Source organism: Gopherus evgoodei, chromosome 2 (assembly GCF_007399415.2).
Source record: "Gopherus evgoodei ecotype Sinaloan lineage chromosome 2, rGopEvg1_v1.p, whole genome shotgun sequence".
NCBI lineage: Eukaryota > Metazoa > Chordata > Testudines > Testudinidae > Gopherus > Gopherus evgoodei.
The window spans coordinates 298,496,497-298,522,133 of record NC_044323.1 but is presented as its reverse complement, the minus strand read 5'-3'; the positions used below and the strand labels follow the sequence as shown (position 1 = coordinate 298,522,133).

Here is a 25,637-nt window from a genome sequence, read left to right as displayed (position 1 = left end):
ACGGGAGGGACACAATATTCTAGCTACAGACTCACATAGGATTGGATTGCTCACAGAGGATTACACCTGGAGAAACTAAATCTAATCGACTAGACTAGTTCAGGCCAATGCTGTGCACCACTCTGCCGCTCAACTCTGAAAATGCACCACATTCCCCCCAAGTCCCCATGGTCTTCCAGTTCTGGCTTCCACCCAGCTCTGCTGCTACTGCTGAATGCAGATCCACAGTCTCCCCCAGCTACTCCAGTCCAGGGCTAGCCCACCCATGGCTCAGCTCCTACACCTCAACTCTCACCTGCATAAACTTTGGAGTTCCGGTTCTACAACGATCCTGAGCAGAAACTGTAAAGAGAAGACCCAGCCACTTCCTCCCTTACCCTAGCGTACGCTGAGCGCTTTTCCTTCCCACAGCAGTGACAATGCGTTGTTTGGTCCAGGAGCATCACAGGGATTGAACGTTACCCTGAGATGACCTAAAGTTATTCTGTACGATTCCCGCATGACCCAGAGCACTGTACAAATCAGGGACCCAATATCCCGGACAACCTGGGAGACAAATAACATGATATTCCACAGCACGCAGCTAGGGGACAGACTTGGGTAAAAGAGGGTGATAATAAAGAGAAGAATCACTAAGACTTTTGCCCTGCAAAGCATACTGGGAACTTCACCACACTATCAGAGGGACAGAATTCCAGTGCTCACAGAGAGAGAATGAGAGGAGACAAACGGGTGAAAAGTGCTATTTGCAAAACAAAACGAAACTGGGATCAGAGTGATAAATTGAAATATAATTAGTCCATCGCCACCTTCAGCAAACAGAGCCCTGTACCCGGATCTCGGACACATCTGCTGAGGAGCTGCATGTAGGTGAGGTTCTCGTGCGTGTTGGGGTCGAAGAAGCCCTTGGTGTCGTCGCTGGGGTCAGAGAGGATCCGGTTCATCTCTTCGTCGAAGTAGCCCCGCTTGTAAGCCACCTCCACGGGGAGGCGGTGACTGTGCACGGGGTCGATGATGCCGCCGGTGGCGATCTGGGCCTCCAGCAGGCGGATGCCGTGGTCTTTGACTATCAGGTCTCTCTTCATGGCCTGGAAGAGGGAGATCTTGTTGCCCGTGTAGGGGTCAGTGTATCCGGTCACTGCTCTCTCTGCAGAGAGCAGCTTCTCGTGAATCTCACGGCCCACCAGGCCGGCGGAGACGGCTTCATCGACGGACAGCTTCTCGTTCTTCAGCGGGTCAGTGATAAAGCCGCTGGCAGCCTGCGCCTCCAGCAGCACCAGCGCGGTGCCCGGCCTCAGAATCCCCTTCCCCATGGCCTGGTAGATGCTCATCTTCTCTGTCTTGGACGGGTCCGCCTTGGACGGCACAAGGACTCCGGCGATGCAGCTAGTTCCTTCGAGGTATCTCTTTACGGACTCCATTTCCGTGATCTCCTGCACCGTCTTGGTGCCCTGGGTGAGTTCAGTCAGCGTGTTCTGGTCAATAATGTCAGAGCTGAACAGCTCTGAGGCAGTCACCTGCCTCCTGAGGCCTGAGAACTTCACTTTGCTGCTTCTCTCTTCGGTCTCCTCAACCATGGTGGTGAGGATTCTGACCAGCTCCTCCAGAGTCACCGTCCCTGCTCGGTACTGCTCCAGGAGCTCCTGCCTTTTCTCTTCCGGGAGGTATTTGGAGAAGAGAAGTTCCCACACGGAGACCTTTCGCCCTTGGAACTCGCCGACCGATACATCGACGGTCGCGAGCCGGAGAGCCTTTTCCGCTTGTTGGTCCTGTGGCGAAGGGGCGCTGGCAGCTCTCCCGGATGGTCTCTCCTCTCGGCAGGAGCCTTCCACGCCTCCGGGCTGTTTGCCGCTCTTTTCCTCTGTCTCGGTGATGATGGTGGTGATGACGGTTATCATTTCTTGAATGGTGAGCGTCCCTGCTTTGTACTTCTTTAGAAGCTCTTGTCTTTTCTCTTCAGGGACGTATCTGGAGAAGAGCAGATCCCACACAGAGACCTTTCGCCCTTCGAACTCGCCCCCCGGGCCGTCGACTGTCGTAGTCTTCAAGGCCTTCTCCCCTTTTTCATCTCTCTGCGCACGGGCAGCCTCGGCGTTCTGTGACGTTGCCCGTTGCGTGCTCGGACTTTTCACGTGCCCGGGCTCTCTGCTGCTCTTTTGCTCGGCCTCGGTGATGAGGGTGGTGATGATGGTTGTCATTTCCTGAATGGTTAGCGTCCCCGCTTTGTACTTCTTCAGAAGCTCCTGCCTTTTTTGGTCAGGGACGTATCTGGAGAAGAGAAGCTCCCACACGGTCACGTTCTGCCCCTGGAAGAGTCCCACGCTGACGGTGGCAGGGGCAGACTGTAAGGAGATCCGTGTTTTTTCATCTAGCTGGAAGAGCACGGAGCCTTTGTGCATCAGCTGAAGCATCAGGAGCCCCGTGTCTGGGTCTGGGACGCATCTGCTGAGGAGCTGCATGTAGGTGAGGTTCTCGTGCGTGTTGGGGTCGAAGAAGCCCTTGGTGTCGTCGCTGGGGTCAGAGAGGATCCGGTTCATCTCTTCGTCGAAGTAGCCCCGCTTGTAAGCCACCTCCACGGGGAGGCGGTGACTGTGCACGGGGTCGATGATGCCGCCGGTGGCGATCTGGGCCTCCAGCAGGCGGATGCCGTGGTCTTTGACTATCAGGTCTCTCTTCATGGCCTGGAAGAGGGAGATCTTGTTGCCCGTGTAGGGGTCAGTGTATCCGGTCACTGCTCTCTCTGCAGAGAGCAGCTTCTCGTGAATCTCACGGCCCACCAGGCCGGCGGAGACGGCTTCATCGACGGACAGCTTCTCGTTCTTCAGCGGGTCAGTGATAAAGCCGCTGGCAGCCTGCGCCTCCAGCAGCACCAGCGCGGTGCCCGGCCTCAGAATCCCCTTCCCCATGGCCTGGTAGATGCTCATCTTCTCTGTCTTGGACGGGTCCGCCTTGGACGGCACAAGGACTCCGGCGATGCAGCTAGTTCCTTCGAGGTATCTCTTTACGGACTCCATTTCCGTGATCTCCTGCACCGTCTTGGTGCCCTGGGTGAGTTCAGTCAGCATGTTCTGGTCAATAATGTCAGAGCTGAACAGCTCTGAGGCAGTCACCTGCCTCCTGAGGCCTGAGAACTTCACTTTGCTGCTTCTCTCTTCGGTCTCCTCAACCATGGTGGTGAGGATTCTGACCAGCTCCTCCAGAGTCACCGTCCCTGCTCGGTACTGCTCCAGGAGCTCCTGCCTTTTCTCTTCCGGGAGGTATTTGGAGAAGAGAAGTTCCCACACGGAGACCTTTCGCCCTTGGAACTCGCCGACCGATACATCGACGGTCGCGAGCCGGAGAGCCTTTTCCGCTTGTTGGTCCTGTGGCGAAGGGGCGCTGGCAGCTCTCCCGGATGGTCTCTCCTCTCGGCAGGAGCCTTCCACGCCTCCGGGCTGTTTGCCGCTCTTTTCCTCTGTCTCGGTGATGATGGTGGTGATGACGGTTATCATTTCTTGAATGGTGAGCGTCCCTGCTTTGTACTTCTTTAGAAGCTCTTGTCTTTTCTCTTCAGGGACGTATCTGGAGAAGAGCAGATCCCACACAGAGACCTTTCGCCCTTCGAACTCGCCCCCCGGGCCGTCGACTGTCGTAGTCTTCAAGGCCTTCTCCCCTTTTTCATCTCTCTGCGCACGGGCAGCCTCGGCGTTCTGTGACGTTGCCCGTTGCGTGCTCGGACTTTTCACGTGCCCGGGCTCTCTGCTGCTCTTTTGCTCGGCCTCGGTGATGAGGGTGGTGATGATGGTTGTCATTTCCTGAATGGTTAGCGTCCCCGCTTTGTACTTCTTCAGAAGCTCCTGCCTTTTTTGGTCAGGGACGTATCTGGAGAAGAGAAGCTCCCACACGGTCACGTTCTGCCCCTGGAAGAGTCCCACGCTGACGGTGGCAGGGGCAGACTGTAAGGAGATCCGTGTTTTTTCATCTAGCTGGAAGAGCACGGAGCCTTTGTGCATCAGCTGAAGCATCAGGAGCCCCGTGTCTGGGTCTGGGACGCATCTGCTGAGGAGCTGCATGTAGGTGAGGTTCTCGTGCGTGTTGGGGTCGAAGAAGCCCTTGGTGTCGTCGCTGGGGTCAGAGAGGATCCGGTTCATCTCTTCGTCGAAGTAGCCCCGCTTGTAAGCCACCTCCACGGGGAGGCGGTGACTGTGCACGGGGTCGATGATGCCGCCGGTGGCGATCTGGGCCTCCAGCAGGCGGATGCCGTGGTCTTTGACTATCAGGTCTCTCTTCATGGCCTGGAAGAGGGAGATCTTGTTGCCCGTGTAGGGGTCAGTGTATCCGGTCACTGCTCTCTCTGCAGAGAGCAGCTTCTCGTGAATCTCACGGCCCACCAGGCCGGCGGAGACGGCTTCATCGACGGACAGCTTCTCGTTCTTCAGCGGGTCAGTGATAAAGCCGCTGGCAGCCTGCGCCTCCAGCAGCACCAGCGCGGTGCCCGGCCTCAGAATCCCCTTCCCCATGGCCTGGTAGATGCTCATCTTCTCTGTCTTGGACGGGTCCGCCTTGGACGGCACAAGGACTCCGGCGATGCAGCTAGTTCCTTCGAGGTATCTCTTTACGGACTCCATTTCCGTGATCTCCTGCACCGTCTTGGTGCCCTGGGTGAGTTCAGTCAGCGTGTTCTGGTCAATAATGTCAGAGCTGAACAGCTCTGAGGCAGTCACCTGCCTCCTGAGGCCTGAGAACTTCACTTTGCTGCTTCTCTCTTCGGTCTCCTCAACCATGGTGGTGAGGATTCTGACCAGCTCCTCCAGAGTCACCGTCCCTGCTCGGTACTGCTCCAGGAGCTCCTGCCTTTTCTCTTCCGGGAGGTATTTGGAGAAGAGAAGTTCCCACACGGAGACCTTTCGCCCTTGGAACTCGCCGACCGATACATCGACGGTCGCGAGCCGGAGAGCCTTTTCCGCTTGTTGGTCCTGTGGCGAAGGGGCGCTGGCAGCTCTCCCGGATGGTCTCTCCTCTCGGCAGGAGCCTTCCACGCCTCCGGGCTGTTTGCCGCTCTTTTCCTCTGTCTCGGTGATGATGGTGGTGATGACGGTTATCATTTCTTGAATGGTGAGCGTCCCTGCTTTGTACTTCTTTAGAAGCTCTTGTCTTTTCTCTTCAGGGACGTATCTGGAGAAGAGCAGATCCCACACAGAGACCTTTCGCCCTTCGAACTCGCCCCCCGGGCCGTCGACTGTCGTAGTCTTCAAGGCCTTCTCCCCTTTTTCATCTCTCTGCGCACGGGCAGCCTCGGCGTTCTGTGACGTTGCCCGTTGCGTGCTCGGACTTTTCACGTGCCCGGGCTCTCTGCTGCTCTTTTGCTCGGCCTCGGTGATGAGGGTGGTGATGATGGTTGTCATTTCCTGAATGGTTAGCGTCCCCGCTTTGTACTTCTTCAGAAGCTCCTGCCTTTTTTGGTCAGGGACGTATCTGGAGAAGAGAAGCTCCCACACGGTCACGTTCTGCCCCTGGAAGAGTCCCACGCTGACGGTGGCAGGGGCAGACTGTAAGGAGATCCGTGTTTTTTCATCTAGCTGGAAGAGCACGGAGCCTTTGTGCATCAGCTGAAGCATCAGGAGCCCCGTGTCTGGGTCTGGGATGCATCTGCTGAGGAGCTGCATGTAGGTGAGGTTCTCGTGCGTGTTGGGGTCGAAGAAGCCCTTGGTGTCGTCGCTGGGGTCAGAGAGGATCCGGTTCATCTCTTCGTCGAAGTAGCCCCGCTTGTAAGCCACCTCCACGGGGAGGCGGTGACTGTGCACGGGGTCGATGATGCCGCCGGTGGCGATCTGGGCCTCCAGCAGGCGGATGCCGTGGTCTTTGACTATCAGGTCTCTCTTCATGGCCTGGAAGAGGGAGATCTTGTTGCCCGTGTAGGGGTCAGTGTATCCGGTCACTGCTCTCTCTGCAGAGAGCAGCTTCTCGTGAATCTCACGGCCCACCAGGCCGGCGGAGACGGCTTCATCGACGGACAGCTTCTCGTTCTTCAGCGGGTCAGTGATAAAGCCGCTGGCAGCCTGCGCCTCCAGCAGCACCAGCGCGGTGCCCGGCCTCAGAATCCCCTTCCCCATGGCCTGGTAGATGCTCATCTTCTCTGTCTTGGACGGGTCCGCCTTGGACGGCACAAGGACTCCGGCGATGCAGCTAGTTCCTTCGAGGTATCTCTTTACGGACTCCATTTCCGTGATCTCCTGCACCGTCTTGGTGCCCTGGGTGAGTTCAGTCAGCGTGTTCTGGTCAATAATGTCAGAGCTGAACAGCTCTGAGGCAGTCACCTGCCTCCTGAGGCCTGAGAACTTCACTTTGCTGCTTCTCTCTTCGGTCTCCTCAACCATGGTGGTGAGGATTCTGACCAGCTCCTCCAGAGTCACCGTCCCTGCTCGGTACTGCTCCAGGAGCTCCTGCCTTTTCTCTTCCGGGAGGTATTTGGAGAAGAGAAGTTCCCACACGGAGACCTTTCGCCCTTGGAACTCGCCGACCGATACATCGACGGTCGCGAGCCGGAGAGCCTTTTCCGCTTGTTGGTCCTGTGGCGAAGGGGCGCTGGCAGCTCTCCCGGATGGTCTCTCCTCTCGGCAGGAGCCTTCCACGCCTCCGGGCTGTTTGCCGCTCTTTTCCTCTGTCTCGGTGATGATGGTGGTGATGACGGTTATCATTTCTTGAATGGTGAGCGTCCCTGCTTTGTACTTCTTTAGAAGCTCTTGTCTTTTCTCTTCAGGGACGTATCTGGAGAAGAGCAGATCCCACACAGAGACCTTTCGCCCTTCGAACTCGCCCCCCGGGCCGTCGACTGTCGTAGTCTTCAAGGCCTTCTCCCCTTTTTCATCTCTCTGCGCACGGGCAGCCTCGGCGTTCTGTGACGTTGCCCGTTGCGTGCTCGGACTTTTCACGTGCCCGGGCTCTCTGCTGCTCTTTTGCTCGGCCTCGGTGATGAGGGTGGTGATGATGGTTGTCATTTCCTGAATGGTTAGCGTCCCCGCTTTGTACTTCTTCAGAAGCTCCTGCCTTTTTTGGTCAGGGACGTATCTGGAGAAGAGAAGCTCCCACACGGTCACGTTCTGCCCCTGGAAGAGTCCCACGCTGACGGTGGCAGGGGCAGACTGTAAGGAGATCCGTGTTTTTTCATCTAGCTGGAAGAGCACGGAGCCTTTGTGCATCAGCTGAAGCATCAGGAGCCCCGTGTCTGGGTCTGGGACGCATCTGCTGAGGAGCTGCATGTAGGTGAGGTTCTCGTGCGTGTTGGGGTCGAAGAAGCCCTTGGTGTCGTCGCTGGGGTCAGAGAGGATCCGGTTCATCTCTTCGTCGAAGTAGCCCCGCTTGTAAGCCACCTCCACGGGGAGGCGGTGACTGTGCACGGGGTCGATGATGCCGCCGGTGGCGATCTGGGCCTCCAGCAGGCGGATGCCGTGGTCTTTGACTATCAGGTCTCTCTTCATGGCCTGGAAGAGGGAGATCTTGTTGCCCGTGTAGGGGTCAGTGTATCCGGTCACTGCTCTCTCTGCAGAGAGCAGCTTCTCGTGAATCTCACGGCCCACCAGGCCGGCGGAGACGGCTTCATCGACGGACAGCTTCTCGTTCTTCAGCGGGTCAGTGATAAAGCCGCTGGCAGCCTGCGCCTCCAGCAGCACCAGCGCGGTGCCCGGCCTCAGAATCCCCTTCCCCATGGCCTGGTAGATGCTCATCTTCTCTGTCTTGGACGGGTCCGCCTTGGACGGCACAAGGACTCCGGCGATGCAGCTAGTTCCTTCGAGGTATCTCTTTACGGACTCCATTTCCGTGATCTCCTGCACCGTCTTGGTGCCCTGGGTGAGTTCAGTCAGCGTGTTCTGGTCAATAATGTCAGAGCTGAACAGCTCTGAGGCAGTCACCTGCCTCCTGAGGCCTGAGAACTTCACTTTGCTGCTTCTCTCTTCGGTCTCCTCAACCATGGTGGTGAGGATTCTGACCAGCTCCTCCAGAGTCACCGTCCCTGCTCGGTACTGCTCCAGGAGCTCCTGCCTTTTCTCTTCCGGGAGGTATTTGGAGAAGAGAAGTTCCCACACGGAGACCTTTCGCCCTTGGAACTCGCCGACCGATACATCGACGGTCGCGAGCCGGAGAGCCTTTTCCGCTTGTTGGTCCTGTGGCGAAGGGGCGCTGGCAGCTCTCCCGGATGGTCTCTCCTCTCGGCAGGAGCCTTCCACGCCTCCGGGCTGTTTGCCGCTCTTTTCCTCTGTCTCGGTGATGATGGTGGTGATGACGGTTATCATTTCTTGAATGGTGAGCGTCCCTGCTTTGTACTTCTTTAGAAGCTCTTGTCTTTTCTCTTCAGGGACGTATCTGGAGAAGAGCAGATCCCACACAGAGACCTTTCGCCCTTCGAACTCGCCCCCCGGGCCGTCGACTGTCGTAGTCTTCAAGGCCTTCTCCCCTTTTTCATCTCTCTGCGCACGGGCAGCCTCGGCGTTCTGTGACGTTGCCCGTTGCGTGCTCGGACTTTTCACGTGCCCGGGCTCTCTGCTGCTCTTTTGCTCGGCCTCGGTGATGAGGGTGGTGATGATGGTTGTCATTTCCTGAATGGTTAGCGTCCCCGCTTTGTACTTCTTCAGAAGCTCCTGCCTTTTTTGGTCAGGGACGTATCTGGAGAAGAGAAGCTCCCACACGGTCACGTTCTGCCCCTGGAAGAGTCCCACGCTGACGGTGGCAGGGGCAGACTGTAAGGAGATCCGTGTTTTTTCATCTAGCTGGAAGAGCATGGAGCCTTTGTGCATCAGCTGAAGCATCAGGAGCCCCGTGTCTGGGTCTGGGACGCATCTGCTGAGGAGCTGCATGTAGGTGAGGTTCTCGTGCGTGTTGGGGTCGAAGAAGCCCTTGGTGTCGTCGCTGGGGTCAGAGAGGATCCGGTTCATCTCTTCGTCGAAGTAGCCCCGCTTGTAAGCCACCTCCACGGGGAGGCGGTGACTGTGCACGGGGTCGATGATGCCGCCGGTGGCGATCTGGGCCTCCAGCAGGCGGATGCCGTGGTCTTTGACTATCAGGTCTCTCTTCATAGCCTGGAAGAGGGAGATCTTGTTGCCCGTGTAGGGGTCAGTGTATCCGGTCACTGCTCTCTCTGCAGAGAGCAGCTTCTCGTGAATCTCACGGCCCACCAGGCCGGCGGAGACGGCTTCATCGACGGACAGCTTCTCGTTCTTCAGCGGGTCAGTGATAAAGCCGCTGGCAGCCTGCGCCTCCAGCAGCACCAGCGCGGTGCCCGGCCTCAGAATCCCCTTCCCCATGGCCTGGTAGATGCTCATCTTCTCTGTCTTGGACGGGTCCGCCTTGGACGGCACAAGGACTCCGGCGATGCAGCTAGTTCCTTCGAGGTATCTCTTTACGGACTCCATTTCCGTGATCTCCTGCACCGTCTTGGTGCCCTGGGTGAGTTCAGTCAGCGTGTTCTGGTCAATAATGTCAGAGCTGAACAGCTCTGAGGCAGTCACCTGCCTCCTGAGGCCTGAGAACTTCACTTTGCTGCTTCTCTCTTCGGTCTCCTCAACCATGGTGGTGAGGATTCTGACCAGCTCCTCCAGAGTCACCGTCCCTGCTCGGTACTGCTCCAGGAGCTCCTGCCTTTTCTCTTCCGGGAGGTATTTGGAGAAGAGAAGTTCCCACACGGAGACCTTTCGCCCTTGGAACTCGCCGACCGATACATCGACGGTCGCGAGCCGGAGAGCCTTTTCCGCTTGTTGGTCCTGTGGCGAAGGGGCGCTGGCAGCTCTCCCGGATGGTCTCTCCTCTCGGCAGGAGCCTTCCACGCCTCCGGGCTGTTTGCCGCTCTTTTCCTCTGTCTCGGTGATGATGGTGGTGATGACGGTTATCATTTCTTGAATGGTGAGCGTCCCTGCTTTGTACTTCTTTAGAAGCTCTTGTCTTTTCTCTTCAGGGACGTATCTGGAGAAGAGCAGATCCCACACAGAGACCTTTCGCCCTTCGAACTCGCCCCCCGGGCCGTCGACTGTCATAGTCTTCAAGGCCTTCTCCCCTTTTTCATCTCTCTGCGCACGGGCAGCCTCGGCGTTCTGTGACGTTGCCCGTTGCGTGCTCGGACTTTTCACGTGCCCGGGCTCTCTGCTGCTCTTTTGCTCGGCCTCGGTGATGAGGGTGGTGATGATGGTTGTCATTTCCTGAATGGTTAGCGTCCCCGCTTTGTACTTCTTCAGAAGCTCCTGCCTTTTTTGGTCAGGGACGTATCTGGAGAAGAGAAGCTCCCACACGGTCACGTTCTGCCCCTGGAAGAGTCCCACGCTGACGGTGGCAGGGGCAGACTGTAAGGAGATCCGTGTTTTTTCATCTAGCTGGAAGAGCACGGAGCCTTTGTGCATCAGCTGAAGCATCAGGAGCCCCGTGTCTGGGTCTGGGACGCATCTGCTGAGGAGCTGCATGTAGGTGAGGTTCTCGTGCGTGTTGGGGTCGAAGAAGCCCTTGGTGTCGTCGCTGGGGTCAGAGAGGATCCGGTTCATCTCTTCGTCGAAGTAGCCCCGCTTGTAAGCCACCTCCACGGGGAGGCGGTGACTGTGCACGGGGTCGATGATGCCGCCGGTGGCGATCTGGGCCTCCAGCAGGCGGATGCCGTGGTCTTTGACTATCAGGTCTCTCTTCATGGCCTGGAAGAGGGAGATCTTGTTGCCCGTGTAGGGGTCAGTGTATCCGGTCACTGCTCTCTCTGCAGAGAGCAGCTTCTCGTGAATCTCACGGCCCACCAGGCCGGCGGAGACGGCTTCATCGACGGACAGCTTCTCGTTCTTCAGCGGGTCAGTGATAAAGCCGCTGGCAGCCTGCGCCTCCAGCAGCACCAGCGCGGTGCCCGGCCTCAGAATCCCCTTCCCCATGGCCTGGTAGATGCTCATCTTCTCTGTCTTGGACGGGTCCGCCTTGGACGGCACAAGGACTCCGGCGATGCAGCTAGTTCCTTCGAGGTATCTCTTTACGGACTCCATTTCCGTGATCTCCTGCACCGTCTTGGTGCCCTGGGTGAGTTCAGTCAGCGTGTTCTGGTCAATAATGTCAGAGCTGAACAGCTCTGAGGCAGTCACCTGCCTCCTGAGGCCTGAGAACTTCACTTTGCTGCTTCTCTCTTCGGTCTCCTCAACCATGGTGGTGAGGATTCTGACCAGCTCCTCCAGAGTCACCGTCCCTGCTCGGTACTGCTCCAGGAGCTCCTGCCTTTTCTCTTCCGGGAGGTATTTGGAGAAGAGAAGTTCCCACACGGAGACCTTTCGCCCTTGGAACTCGCCGACCGATACATCGACGGTCGCGAGCCGGAGAGCCTTTTCCGCTTGTTGGTCCTGTGGCGAAGGGGCGCTGGCAGCTCTCCCGGATGGTCTCTCCTCTCGGCAGGAGCCTTCCACGCCTCCGGGCTGTTTGCCGCTCTTTTCCTCTGTCTCGGTGATGATGGTGGTGATGACGGTTATCATTTCTTGAATGGTGAGCGTCCCTGCTTTGTACTTCTTTAGAAGCTCTTGTCTTTTCTCTTCAGGGACGTATCTGGAGAAGAGCAGATCCCACACAGAGACCTTTCGCCCTTCGAACTCGCCCCCCGGGCCGTCGACTGTCGTAGTCTTCAAGGCCTTCTCCCCTTTTTCATCTCTCTGCGCACGGGCAGCCTCGGCGTTCTGTGACGTTGCCCGTTGCGTGCTCGGACTTTTCACGTGCCCGGGCTCTCTGCTGCTCTTTTGCTCGGCCTCGGTGATGAGGGTGGTGATGATGGTTGTCATTTCCTGAATGGTTAGCGTCCCCGCTTTGTACTTCTTCAGAAGCTCCTGCCTTTTTTGGTCAGGGACGTATCTGGAGAAGAGAAGCTCCCACACGGTCACGTTCTGCCCCTGGAAGAGTCCCACGCTGACGGTGGCAGGGGCAGACTGTAAGGAGATCCGTGTTTTTTCATCTAGCTGGAAGAGCACGGAGCCTTTGTGCATCAGCTGAAGCATCAGGAGCCCCGTGTCTGGGTCTGGGACGCATCTGCTGAGGAGCTGCATGTAGGTGAGGTTCTCGTGCGTGTTGGGGTCGAAGAAGCCCTTGGTGTCGTCGCTGGGGTCAGAGAGGATCCGGTTCATCTCTTCGTCGAAGTAGCCCCGCTTGTAAGCCACCTCCACGGGGAGGCGGTGACTGTGCACGGGGTCGATGATGCCGCCGGTGGCGATCTGGGCCTCCAGCAGGCGGATGCCGTGGTCTTTGACTATCAGGTCTCTCTTCATGGCCTGGAAGAGGGAGATCTTGTTGCCCGTGTAGGGGTCAGTGTATCCGGTCACTGCTCTCTCTGCAGAGAGCAGCTTCTCGTGAATCTCACGGCCCACCAGGCCGGCGGAGACGGCTTCATCGACGGACAGCTTCTCGTTCTTCAGCGGGTCAGTGATAAAGCCGCTGGCAGCCTGCGCCTCCAGCAGCACCAGCGCGGTGCCCGGCCTCAGAATCCCCTTCCCCATGGCCTGGTAGATGCTCATCTTCTCTGTCTTGGACGGGTCCGCCTTGGACGGCACAAGGACTCCGGCGATGCAGCTAGTTCCTTCGAGGTATCTCTTTACGGACTCCATTTCCGTGATCTCCTGCACCGTCTTGGTGCCCTGGGTGAGTTCAGTCAGCGTGTTCTGGTCAATAATGTCAGAGCTGAACAGCTCTGAGGCAGTCACCTGCCTCCTGAGGCCTGAGAACTTCACTTTGCTGCTTCTCTCTTCGGTCTCCTCAACCATGGTGGTGAGGATTCTGACCAGCTCCTCCAGAGTCACCGTCCCTGCTCGGTACTGCTCCAGGAGCTCCTGCCTTTTCTCTTCCGGGAGGTATTTGGAGAAGAGAAGTTCCCACACGGAGACCTTTCGCCCTTGGAACTCGCCGACCGATACATCGACGGTCGCGAGCCGGAGAGCCTTTTCCGCTTGTTGGTCCTGTGGCGAAGGGGCGCTGGCAGCTCTCCCGGATGGTCTCTCCTCTCGGCAGGAGCCTTCCACGCCTCCGGGCTGTTTGCCGCTCTTTTCCTCTGTCTCGGTGATGATGGTGGTGATGACGGTTATCATTTCTTGAATGGTGAGCGTCCCTGCTTTGTACTTCTTTAGAAGCTCTTGTCTTTTCTCTTCAGGGACGTATCTGGAGAAGAGCAGATCCCACACAGAGACCTTTCGCCCTTCGAACTCGCCCCCCGGGCCGTCGACTGTCGTAGTCTTCAAGGCCTTCTCCCCTTTTTCATCTCTCTGCGCACGGGCAGCCTCGGCGTTCTGTGACGTTGCCCGTTGCGTGCTCGGACTTTTCACGTGCCCGGGCTCTCTGCTGCTCTTTTGCTCGGCCTCGGTGATGAGGGTGGTGATGATGGTTGTCATTTCCTGAATGGTTAGCGTCCCCGCTTTGTACTTCTTCAGAAGCTCCTGCCTTTTTTGGTCAGGGACGTATCTGGAGAAGAGAAGCTCCCACACGGTCACGTTCTGCCCCTGGAAGAGTCCCACGCTGACGGTGGCAGGGGCAGACTGTAAGGAGATCCGTGTTTTTTCATCTAGCTGGAAGAGCACGGAGCCTTTGTGCATCAGCTGAAGCATCAGGAGCCCCGTGTCTGGGTCTGGGACGCATCTGCTGAGGAGCTGCATGTAGGTGAGGTTCTCGTGCGTGTTGGGGTCGAAGAAGCCCTTGGTGTCGTCGCTGGGGTCAGAGAGGATCCGGTTCATCTCTTCGTCGAAGTAGCCCCGCTTGTAAGCCACCTCCACGGGGAGGCGGTGACTGTGCACGGGGTCGATGATGCCGCCGGTGGCGATCTGGGCCTCCAGCAGGCGGATGCCGTGGTCTTTGACTATCAGGTCTCTCTTCATGGCCTGGAAGAGGGAGATCTTGTTGCCCGTGTAGGGGTCAGTGTATCCGGTCACTGCTCTCTCTGCAGAGAGCAGCTTCTCGTGAATCTCACGGCCCACCAGGCCGGCGGAGACGGCTTCATCGACGGACAGCTTCTCGTTCTTCAGCGGGTCAGTGATAAAGCCGCTGGCAGCCTGCGCCTCCAGCAGCACCAGCGCGGTGCCCGGCCTCAGAATCCCCTTCCCCATGGCCTGGTAGATGCTCATCTTCTCTGTCTTGGACGGGTCCGCCTTGGACGGCACAAGGACTCCGGCGATGCAGCTAGTTCCTTCGAGGTATCTCTTTACGGACTCCATTTCCGTGATCTCCTGCACCGTCTTGGTGCCCTGGGTGAGTTCAGTCAGCGTGTTCTGGTCAATAATGTCAGAGCTGAACAGCTCTGAGGCAGTCACCTGCCTCCTGAGGCCTGAGAACTTCACTTTGCTGCTTCTCTCTTCGGTCTCCTCAACCATGGTGGTGAGGATTCTGACCAGCTCCTCCAGAGTCACCGTCCCTGCTCGGTACTGCTCCAGGAGCTCCTGCCTTTTCTCTTCCGGGAGGTATTTGGAGAAGAGAAGTTCCCACACGGAGACCTTTCGCCCTTGGAACTCGCCGACCGATACATCGACGGTCGCGAGCCGGAGAGCCTTTTCCGCTTGTTGGTCCTGTGGCGAAGGGGCGCTGGCAGCTCTCCCGGATGGTCTCTCCTCTCGGCAGGAGCCTTCCACGCCTCCGGGCTGTTTGCCGCTCTTTTCCTCTGTCTCGGTGATGATGGTGGTGATGACGGTTATCATTTCTTGAATGGTGAGCGTCCCTGCTTTGTACTTCTTTAGAAGCTCTTGTCTTTTCTCTTCAGGGACGTATCTGGAGAAGAGCAGATCCCACACAGAGACCTTTCGCCCTTCGAACTCGCCCCCCGGGCCGTCGACTGTCGTAGTCTTCAAGGCCTTCTCCCCTTTTTCATCTCTCTGCGCACGGGCAGCCTCGGCGTTCTGTGACGTTGCCCGTTGCGTGCTCGGACTTTTCACGTGCCCGGGCTCTCTGCTGCTCTTTTGCTCGGCCTCGGTGATGAGGGTGGTGATGATGGTTGTCATTTCCTGAATGGTTAGCGTCCCCGCTTTGTACTTCTTCAGAAGCTCCTGCCTTTTTTGGTCAGGGACGTATCTGGAGAAGAGAAGCTCCCACACGGTCACGTTCTGCCCCTGGAAGAGTCCCACGCTGACGGTGGCAGGGGCAGACTGTAAGGAGATCCGTGTTTTTTCATCTAGCTGGAAGAGCACGGAGCCTTTGTGCATCAGCTGAAGCATCAGGAGCCCCGTGTCTGGGTCTGGGACGCATCTGCTGAGGAGCTGCATGTAGGTGAGGTTCTCGTGCGTGTTGGGGTCGAAGAAGCCCTTGGTGTCGTCGCTGGGGTCAGAGAGGATCCGGTTCATCTCTTCGTCGAAGTAGCCCCGCTTGTAAGCCACCTCCACGGGGAGGCGGTGACTGTGCACGGGGTCGATGATGCCGCCGGTGGCGATCTGGGCCTCCAGCAGGCGGATGCCGTGGTCTTTGACTATCAGGTCTCTCTTCATAGCCTGGAAGAGGGAGATCTTGTTGCCCGTGTAGGGGTCAGTGTATCCGGTCACTGCTCTCTCTGCAGAGAGCAGCTTCTCGTGAATCTCACGGCCCACCAGGCCGGCGGAGACGGCTTCATCGACGGACAGCTTCTCGTTCTTCAGCGGGTCAGTGATAAAGCCGCTGGCAGCCTGCGCCTCCAGCAGCACCAGCGCGGTGCCCGGCCTCAGAATCCCCTTCCCCATGGCCTGGTAGATGCTCATCTTCTCTGTCTTGGACGGGTCCGCCTTGGACGGCACAAGGACTCCGGCGATGCAGCTAGTTCCTTCGAGGTATCTCTTTACGGACTCCATTTCCGTGATCTCCTGCACCGTCTTGGTGCCCTGGGTGAGTTCAGTCAGCGTGTTCTGGTCAATAATGTCAGAGCTGAACAGCTCTGAGGCAGTCACCTGCCTCCTGAGGCCTGAGAACTTCACTTTGCTGTTTCTCTCTTCGGTCTCCTCAACCATGGTGGTGAGGATTCTGACCAGCTCCTCCAGAGTCACCGTCCCTGCTCGGTACTGCTCCAGGAGCTCCTGCCTTTTCTCTTCCGGGAGGTATTTGGAGAAGAGAAGTTCCCACACGGAGACCTTTCGCCCTTGGAACTCGCCGACCGATACATCGACGGTCGCGAGCCGGAGAGCCTTTTCCGCTTGTTGGTCCTGTGGCGAAGGGGCGCTGGCAGCTCTCCCGGATGGTCTCTCCTCTCGGCAGGAGCCTTCCACGCCTCCGGGCTGTTTGCCGCTCTTTTCCTCTGTCTCGGTGATGATGGTGGTGATGACGGTTATCATTTCTTGAATGGTGAGCGTCCCTGCTTTGTACTTCTTTAGAAGCTCTTGTCTTTTCTCTTCAGGGACGTATCTGGAGAAGAGCAGATCCCACACAGAGACCTTTCGCCCTTCGAACTCGCCCCCCGGGCCGTCGACTGTCGTAGTCTTCAAGGCCTTCTCCCCTTTTTCATCTCTCTGCGCACGGGCAGCCTCGGCGTTCTGTGACGTTGCCCGTTGCGTGCTCGGACTTTTCACGTGCCCGGGCTCTCTGCTGCTCTTTTGCTCGGCCTCGGTGATGAGGGTGGTGATGATGGTTGTCATTTCCTGAATGGTTAGCGTCCCCGCTTTGTACTTCTTCAGAAGCTCCTGCCTTTTTTGGTCAGGGACGTATCTGGAGAAGAGAAGCTCCCACACGGTCACGTTCTGCCCCTGGAAGAGTCCCATGCTGACGGTGGCAGGGGCAGACTGTAAGGAGATCCGTGTTTTTTCATCTAGCTGGAAGAGCACGGAGCCTTTGTGCATCAGCTGAAGCATCAGGAGCCCCGTGTCTGGGTCTGGGACGCATCTGCTGAGGAGCTGCATGTAGGTGAGGTTCTCGTGCGTGTTGGGGTCGAAGAAGCCCTTGGTGTCGTCGCTGGGGTCAGAGAGGATCCGGTTCATCTCTTCGTCGAAGTAGCCCCGCTTGTAAGCCACCTCCACGGGGAGGCGGTGACTGTGCACGGGGTCGATGATGCCGCCGGTGGCGATCTGGGCCTCCAGCAGGCGGATGCCGTGGTCTTTGACTATCAGGTCTCTCTTCATGGCCTGGAAGAGGGAGATCTTGTTGCCCGTGTAGGGGTCAGTGTATCCGGTCACTGCTCTCTCTGCAGAGAGCAGCTTCTCGTGAATCTCACGGCCCACCAGGCCGGCGGAGACGGCTTCATCGACGGACAGCTTCTCGTTCTTCAGCGGGTCAGTGATAAAGCCGCTGGCAGCCTGCGCCTCCAGCAGCACCAGCGCGGTGCCCGGCCTCAGAATCCCCTTCCCCATGGCCTGGTAGATGCTCATCTTCTCTGTCTTGGACGGGTCCGCCTTGGACGGCACAAGGACTCCGGCGATGCAGCTAGTTCCTTCGAGGTATCTCTTTACGGACTCCATTTCCGTGATCTCCTGCACCGTCTTGGTGCCCTGGGTGAGTTCAGTCAGCGTGTTCTGGTCAATAATGTCAGAGCTGAACAGCTCTGAGGCAGTCACCTGCCTCCTGAGGCCTGAGAACTTCACTTTGCTGCTTCTCTCTTCGGTCTCCTCAACCATGGTGGTGAGGATTCTGACCAGCTCCTCCAGAGTCACCGTCCCTGCTCGGTACTGCTCCAGGAGCTCCTGCCTTTTCTCTTCCGGGAGGTATTTGGAGAAGAGAAGTTCCCACACGGAGACCTTTCGCCCTTGGAACTCGCCGACCGATACATCGACGGTCGCGAGCCGGAGAGCCTTTTCCGCTTGTTGGTCCTGTGGCGAAGGGGCGCTGGCAGCTCTCCCGGATGGTCTCTCCTCTCGGCAGGAGCCTTCCACGCCTCCGGGCTGTTTGCCGCTCTTTTCCTCTGTCTCGGTGATGATGGTGGTGATGACGGTTATCATTTCTTGAATGGTGAGCGTCCCTGCTTTGTACTTCTTTAGAAGCTCTTGTCTTTTCTCTTCAGGGACGTATCTGGAGAAGAGCAGATCCCACACAGAGACCTTTCGCCCTTCGAACTCGCCCCCCGGGCCGTCGACTGTCGTAGTCTTCAAGGCCTTCTCCCCTTTTTCATCTCTCTGCGCACGGGCAGCCTCGGCGTTCTGTGACGTTGCCCGTTGCGTGCTCGGACTTTTCACATGCCCGGGCTCTCTGCTGCTCTTTTGCTCGGCCTCGGTGATGAGGGTGGTGATGATGGTTGTCATTTCCTGAATGGTTAGCGTCCCCGCTTTGTACTTCTTCAGAAGCTCCTGCCTTTTTTGGTCAGGGACGTATCTGGAGAAGAGAAGCTCCCACACGGTCACGTTCTGCCCCTGGAAGAGTCCCACGCTGACAGTGGCAGGGGCAGACTGTAAGGAGATCCGTGTTTTTTCATCTAGCTGGAAGAGCACGGAGCCTTTGTGCATCAGCTGAAGCATCAGGAGCCCCGTGTCTGGGTCTGGGACGCATCTGCTGAGGAGCTGCATGTAGGTGAGGTTCTCGTGCGTGTTGGGGTCGAAGAAGCCCTTGGTGTCGTCGCTGGGGTCAGAGAGGATCCGGTTCATCTCTTCGTCGAAGTAGCCCCGCTTGTAAGCCACCTCCACGGGGAGGCGGTGACTGTGCACGGGGTCGATGATGCCGCCGGTGGCGATCTGGGCCTCCAGCAGGCGGATGCCGTGGTCTTTGACTATCAGGTCTCTCTTCATGGCCTGGAAGAGGGAGATCTTGTTGCCCGTGTAGGGGTCAGTGTATCCGGTCACTGCTCTCTCTGCAGAGAGCAGCTTCTCGTGAATCTCACGGCCCACCAGGCCGGCGGAGACGGCTTCATCGACGGACAGCTTTTCGTTCTTCAGCGGGTCAGTGATAAAGCCGCTGGCAGCCTGCGCCTCCAGCAGCACCAGCGCGGTGCCCGGCCTCAGAATCCCCTTCCCCATGGCCTGGTAGATGCTCATCTTCTCTGTCTTGGACGGGTCCGCCTTGGACGGCACAAGGACTCCGGCGATGCAGCTAGTTCCTTCGAGGTATCTCTTTATGGAATCCATCTTCGCTATATCTTTTGCAGTCTGTTTTCCTTCCTCTAGCTTCACCATTGTGTCTTTGTTTATTATCTGTGCATTGAATAGTTCTGATGCAGTGATTTGTTGTCTTAATCCCTGGAACCATATATCTTTTCTGCTCTTCTCTTTTTCATATATAATGGTTAATATTTTATCAGTGATCTTTTGTAGGATAGCTGTGGAGTCTTTTTTGTATTGTTTTACTAATTCGTTCCTTTGTTCCTCACTGATATAGTCAGAGTAGAGGAGTTCCCACAGAGATGGAGCATGTCCTTTGTATTTCCCTACCGGTACTTGAACTATGGTTAATAACATTGTATTTTTTGTTTGCTCATCAATGTAGAAATAATCTTCCTTCTTTTCTGTTATCTGGAGCAGGCACAGTCCTGTGTCTGGGTCTTTGCTACATCTCTGCAGGAGCTGGGCATAACTGAGTTTTTCTTGCGTGTTAGGATCCATAAATCTTTTGCTGCCATGTTGTGGATCAGAAAGAAGAAGAAATGTGTCATCGTCCAAATATCCCCGCTTGTAAGCCACCTCCACGGGGAGGCGGTGACTGTGCACGGGGTCGATGATGCCGCCGGTGGCGATCTGGGCCTCCAGCAGGTGTATGCCGTGGTCTTTGACTATCAGGTCTCTCTTCATGGCCTGGAAGAGGGAGATCTTGTTGCCCGTGTAGGGGTCATTGTATCCGGTCACTGCTCTCTCTGCAGAGAGCAGCTTCTCGTGAATCTCACGGCCCACCAGGCCGGCGGAGACGGCTTCATCGACGGACAGCTTCTCGTTCTTCAGCGGGTCAGTGATAAAGCCGCTGGCAGCCTGTGCCTCCAGCAGCACCAGCGCTGATTCTGGTGTTAGGAGACCCCTCTCTAGAGCGTGGTAGATGCTCATCTTCTCTTTCTTGGCTGACAGCAGAACTCCAGCAATGCTGCCAGTTCCTTCCAGATACCTCTTGACAGAGTCCATTTGTGTCAGTTTATGGACTGTGAGAGTTCCTTTCTGCAGATTGTCCAGTGTTGTCTTGTCAATGATCTCAGCGTTGAATAACTCTGACACAGACACATGTCCTCTGAGTCCTTTAACCTTAAGGGCTTGGGTTCTGAGTTCCATTTCCTCAATGATGGTGGTGATAACTGTGATGAGCTGTTCTATTGTCAGGGTTTCACATTTATATTGCTTCACTAGTTCTTTTCTTTTTTGTTCTGAGATGTACTGAGAGCAGAGCAGGTCCCAGAGGGACACAGTTTGGCCTTTGAACTTCCCAACTTGCATTTTAATGGGTTTTGAGCGTAAAAATTGTTTCATTGACTCATCGATATAGAAGTATGTCCCTCCATGCTTTACTATTTGGAGCATGTACAGCCCAGTCTCAGGGTCTTGCACACATCTCTCCAGGAGCTGCATGTAGGTGAGGTTCTCGTGCGTGTTGGGGTCGAAGAAGCCCTTGGTGTCGTCGCTGGGGTCAGAGAGGATCTGGTTCATCTCTTCGTCGAAGTAGCCCCGCTTGTAAGCCACCTCCACGGGGAGGCGGTGACTGTGCACGGGGTCGATGATGCCGCCGGTGGCGATCTGGGCCTCCAGCAGGCGGATGCCGTGGCTCTTGAGGATTAGTCCCTGGTTCATGGCTTCGAAGAGGGAGATTTGGCCTTTTGTGCAGGGGTCAGTGTATCCGGTCACTGCTCTCTCTGCTGACAACAGCTTCTCATAGACCTGTTGTCCAATGAGCCCAGCAGCGAGTGCCTCCTCCACTGACAGCCTCTTGTTCTTCACCGGGTCAATAACAAACCCAGTGGCAGCCTGTGCCTCCAGCAGCACCAGCGCGGTGCCCGGCCTCAGCATTCCTCTCATCATAGCCTGGTAGATGCTCATCTTCTCATTGGCTGGCTGTACTAGCACTCCAGCTATGAAGTTACCCCCCTCCAGGTATCTCCGGACGGAGTCCATCTCTGTGACTTCTTTGACAGTTTTATGTCCCTGCTTGAGTTCATCCAGGGTTTTCTTGTCTATCAGCTGAGACTGGAAGAGGTCGCTGGCAGACACCTGCTTCCGCAGGCCCTTGAACGTGAACCTCTTGCCTTGCTTCTCAGTTTCTTCAATGATTGTGGTAACAGTGGTGATGATTTCTTGCAGGGCCACAGCATTCTCCTGTTTGTATAGTTCCACCAGCTCTCTCTGCTTGCAGTCTGTGATGTACTCAGAGTTGAGAAGGTCCCAGACTGAAACTGTCTGCCCTTTGAACCGTCCTACTGCGACACAGACTGTCACAGATTTCAGCACCTCCATGGTTTGTTTGTCCACATAGAATGCTGCAGTTTGAGACAGAGGTAGTAGCCAGAGGCCTGTCCCAGCATCAGGGACACACCTGTCTTTCAGCTGCTGGTAGGTCAAGTTTTCCTTTGTGTTTGGATCAAAGAAGACTTTGGAGTTGGCAGTGGGCTGGGATAGGGCCTGATTCATTTCTTCATCATAAAAGCCATGCATGTAGGCAGCAGGAAGAGGAAGATGATGATGGTGGATGGGATCGATGACCCCTCCTGTAGCCAGTTGGGCCTCTATTAAGCGAACACCATCACTCATGGGAATGAGGCCTTTCCTGATTGCTTGACAGACTGAGATTGAATTCCCTGTGTATGGGTCTGTGTAACCGGTCACTGCTCTCTCTGCTAGAAGCAGCTTCTCCATGAGTTCCTCACCGACAATGCCTGCTTTGATTGCCTCCTCCACACCAAGTTTCTGGTTTGTTACTGGGTCTATAACAGCTCCTGTAGCTGCTTGAGCCTCTAGCAACAATACCCCTGTCCCTGGCAGGAGGAGATTGTTTTTCATTGCTTGGTAAATGCTCATCCTCTTCTTGGAGGCCTGTATGAAAATCCCAGCAATGCTCCCCGTACCCTGTAAGTATCTCTTCACACTCTCCATCTTGCCTACTTCTCTGGCTGTTCGTGTTCCCTGAGCCAGATCCTCGAACGTCTTCTCGGTAATGATGCCAGCATCGAGCAGCCAGACTGCAGGCACACTGCCCCTGAGGCCTTCGAAGGTGATGTGGGTATGGGCTTTCATCTCTATTTCCTCAACAAGCTTCAGGACAAGAGTGACCAGCTGCCAGATAGACATGTCCTCAGACCGGTACTTCTCCACAAAGTCATTTCTCTGCTCCTCAGTGAAGTAGCCAGAGTGGATCAGCTCCCAGAGGGAGACCCCTTTCTCCTTCACCATGGTCTCCTTGAATAGCTGCTGGATCTGCTCATCTGTGCGGACAGGCACCGCTGTCTGTGGCAAAGGCAGCAAGTGGAGGCCAGAGTTTTTGTCCTTCTGGCAGCGCGCGATGAGCTGAGCGTAGGTCACAGGCTCCTTGGTGTTGGGGACGCAGTAGACCCTGGTATTGTCAGAGGCACTAGAGAGGGTTTTGCTCATGTCCTCATCCAAGAAGCCTCGTTTCTGGGCAAATTCCACAGGGACATAGTGGCCATGGTGGGGGTCAATGATGCCTCCTGTGGCAATTTGGGCTTCCATGAGCTGAATAGCCTGTTTGTCGGTGATGAGGCCCTTCTTCATGGCTTGGAAGAGGGAGATCTTTTCCCCAGTGAAAGGGTCTTTATAGCCCATTACGGCTCCTTCCGCGTGCTGCAGTTTCTCATGGAGTTCTGGCCCGATAACCCCTTCCTTTACAGCTTCATTAACGCACAGCTTCTGGTTGTTCACTGGGTCAATGATGAAACCAGTAGCAGCCTGGGCCTCGAGCAGTGGGAGAGCCACCCCTGGCATCACAATCTTCTGCTTCATGGCTTCATAGATGCTCATTCTCTGGTTTGATGGCTGGAGCACAATCCCCCCGATGCTGCCAGAGCCATAGAGGTATTTACGGACAGAATCCATGCGCAGGACGTCCTCCGGGCTCACGACTCCCTCCAGCACCCTCTCAAACAGGGCCTTGTCTATGATGCCAGTTTCTAGCAGGTGGTAGGCCGTGACACTGCCTCTCATGGCTGGGAATTTGATGTGGGCCCATTTTTTCATCTCTTCCTCCAACATGAGTCTGATCTGCTCCAGAGTGAGCTTCCGCAGCTGGTAGTGATTAAATATCTCCCGCCGCTTTCCCTCACTGAAATACTCAGAGTTCAATAGGTCCCACACAGAGACCCTTTCTCCTCGGAACCTCCCGTACTTCACGAGGAGCCAGGTGCTCCTGAAGGCTTCTTTGGTGGTGGCGTCGATGAACTGGCGCTTCTTGCTGTTCAGAGGAAGGAGGCAGAGCCCGGTGGAGGGCTCTGTGATGCACTTCTCCTTCAGCTGCAAGTACGTGAGGTTCTCGTGCGTGTTGGGGTCGAAGAAGCCCTTGGTGTCATCGCTGGGGTCAGAGAGGATCAGGTTCATCTTCTTGTCGAAGTAGCCCCGCTTGTAAGCCACCTCCACAGGGATTCGGTGGCTGTGAATGGGGTCGATGATGCCACCGGTGGCGATCTGGGCCTCCAGCAGGCGGATGCCGTGGTCTTTGACTATCAGGTCTCTCTTCATGGCTTGGAAGAGGGAGATCTTGTTGCCGGTGTAGGGGTCTTTGTAGCCAGTGACTGCTTTCTCTGCTGCCAGCAGCTTGTTGTAAATATCTGGGCCGATGATGTTGGCTCGTAGAGCCTCCTCCACAGAATATTTCTTGTTTGCAGCTGGGTCGATGATGAATCCAGTGGCAGCCTGTGCCTCGAGGAGGATGAGGGACGTCCCTGGCATTAGAAGGCCTTTCCTCTTTGCTTGGTAGATGCTGATTTTCTCCTGGGAATCGGGCAGCAGCAGCCCACTGATACTGCCTGTCCCTTCCAGGTAATTCCTGACTGTGTCCATGCCGACAACTTCTCTGGCTGATGTCTCCCCTTGGCTCAGCTTCTCAAACAAATCCCTGTTGATGATTTCAGCACTCAGGAGCTGGCTAGGGGTCACCTTGTGCCTTAGGCCTTCAAAGGTGATATTGGCAGTGGAAGCCATTTGCTGAACAGCAGTGCTGACGGTTTTAGCCAGTTCCTGCATGGAGAGAGTCGCGGTGCGGCACTGCTGGGTAAGTGTGGCCCTTTGCACACTTGTGAAGTAGTCTGAGAACAGGAGTTTCCAGAGCGACACCGACTTCCCCTTGAATTTGCCACAGGCCACAGGTACGGTTGTGTTTTCCAAAGCCATTCGGGTCCTGTGGTCAATGAAGGACTGCACACCCCCAGACCCTTCCCCATCATCTCCGAAGAGTGGCAGCAGGCGGAGACCGGTGTCTGGGTCAGTGACGCACCTCTCCAATAACTCTGCGTACGTCAGGGTCTCCTTCGTGTTGGGGTCGAAGAACCCTTTGATGTCATGGGTGGGATGGAAGAGGAGCCGTTTCATGTCTTCATCAAGGTAGCCCCGCTGGCAGGCCATCTCCACTGGGACACGGTGATTGTGGACTGGATCGATGAGGCCACCAGTGGCCAGCTGGGCCTCCAGTAGGTAAGTCCCCTGGTCCCTGGCAACGAGCCCCTTACTCATGGCTTGAAACAGAGAGAGCAGCTCCCCAGTGCAGGGGTCTCGGTACCCAGTGGCGGCTCTCTCAGCGGATGACAGCTTCTCATAGAGCTCCGGCCCAACCACACCAGCCTTGACAGCATCATCAACGGAGAGTCTCTGGGTCTTGGTGGGCTCGGTCAGGCAGGCGGTGGCAGCCTGGGCCTGCAGGAGGGCCAGTGCTGTGCCTGGCATGAGGAGGTGCTCTGTCAGTGCCTGGTACAGACTCTTCCTCTCACCGGTAGGTAGGACAGCGACACCTGCAATGCTTCCTGTGCCCTCCAGGTACTGCTGAACATGGTCCATCTCTGCTACCTCCTGGACGGAGACCCGGCCTTCCTGGAGGGCCCTGAACGTTTCCATGTCGATGATGCTGGAGCTGAGCAGCTCACTGCTGCTCACTCTCCCTCTCAGCCCCGGGAAGGTGATTTTCAGAGGCAAGAGGAGGAGCCCTGTGGTCGGATCGATGATGCACCGTTTCTTAAGCTCCTGATAGGTGACCCTCTCGCTGGTGTTTGGGTCAAGAAACCCTCTGGCAGCAGCAGAGCTGGGGTCAGAGAGAAGCTGGCTCATCTCGTCACCAAAGTGTTCCTGTTCGTAGATAACCTCCATGGGGACGCGGTGGCTGGTGGCTGGATCCACAAGGCCCCCTGTGGCGATCTGGACCTCCAGCAGACGGGCACCCTGCTCCCGTCCGAGCAGCTCTTTTTGGATGGCTTGATAGAGCGAGATCTTCTCATCCGTGTAGGGGTCCGTGAAGCCAGCTGCTGCTCTCTCTGCAGACAGCAGCTTTTCTTTCAGCTCCAGGCCTACCAGCCCGAGTCTCACAGCCTCTGCCACGGAGAGCCGCTTGTTCCCCACTGGGTCAATGAGGAAGCCTGTGGCTGCCTGAGCCTCCAGAAGAGCAAGTGCTGGCTCAGACATCAGGAAGTGCTCTCTGGTGGCATCATAAAAACTCATTGTCTTCTTGGAAGCCTCCACATACACCCCAGCAATGGTCCCAGTCCCTGACTGGGGCCCTCTGACACTGTGTGGCTCCACACCCGTCTGTCCCTGCTTGCCAGGCTGCATGACCTGATGGAAGTGACTTCCTCCTGGGATGTCTTCTGGGTGAGCTGTGGGGGTGGCATGTCCATTCACTGCCTGCTCGTGCGCCAT

General features: G+C 56.5%; 1 protein-coding gene across 1 annotated transcript; it reads right to left on the bottom strand.

Annotated features, from left to right (window-relative positions):
- Window positions 1–794: 794 nt before the first annotated feature.
- EPPK1 (epiplakin 1) lies at window positions 795–25,637 on the bottom strand. The gene is made up of 3 exons (XM_030549497.1): window positions 25,293–25,637; window positions 19,248–25,211; window positions 795–19,010 (listed from the first exon to the last, which is right to left on the bottom strand). Exons 1-3 carry the CDS (start codon window positions 25,635–25,637, stop codon window positions 795–797), a joined length of 24,525 nt encoding a protein of 8,174 aa, XP_030405357.1.

Coding starts and splice junctions, on each gene's coding strand:
- EPPK1 (XM_030549497.1), bottom strand. CDS start 25,637: ATGGCGCACGAGCAGGCAGTGAATGGACATGCCACCCCCACAGCTCAC. Junction 25,212..25,292: donor AGGCTGTGAGACTCGGGCTG/GTAGGCCTGGAG, acceptor ACGGATGAGAAG/ATCTCGCTCTATCAAGCCAT. Junction 19,011..19,247: donor TAACCATAGTTCAAGTACCG/GTAGGGAAATAC, acceptor TTCAATGCACAG/ATAATAAACAAAGACACAAT.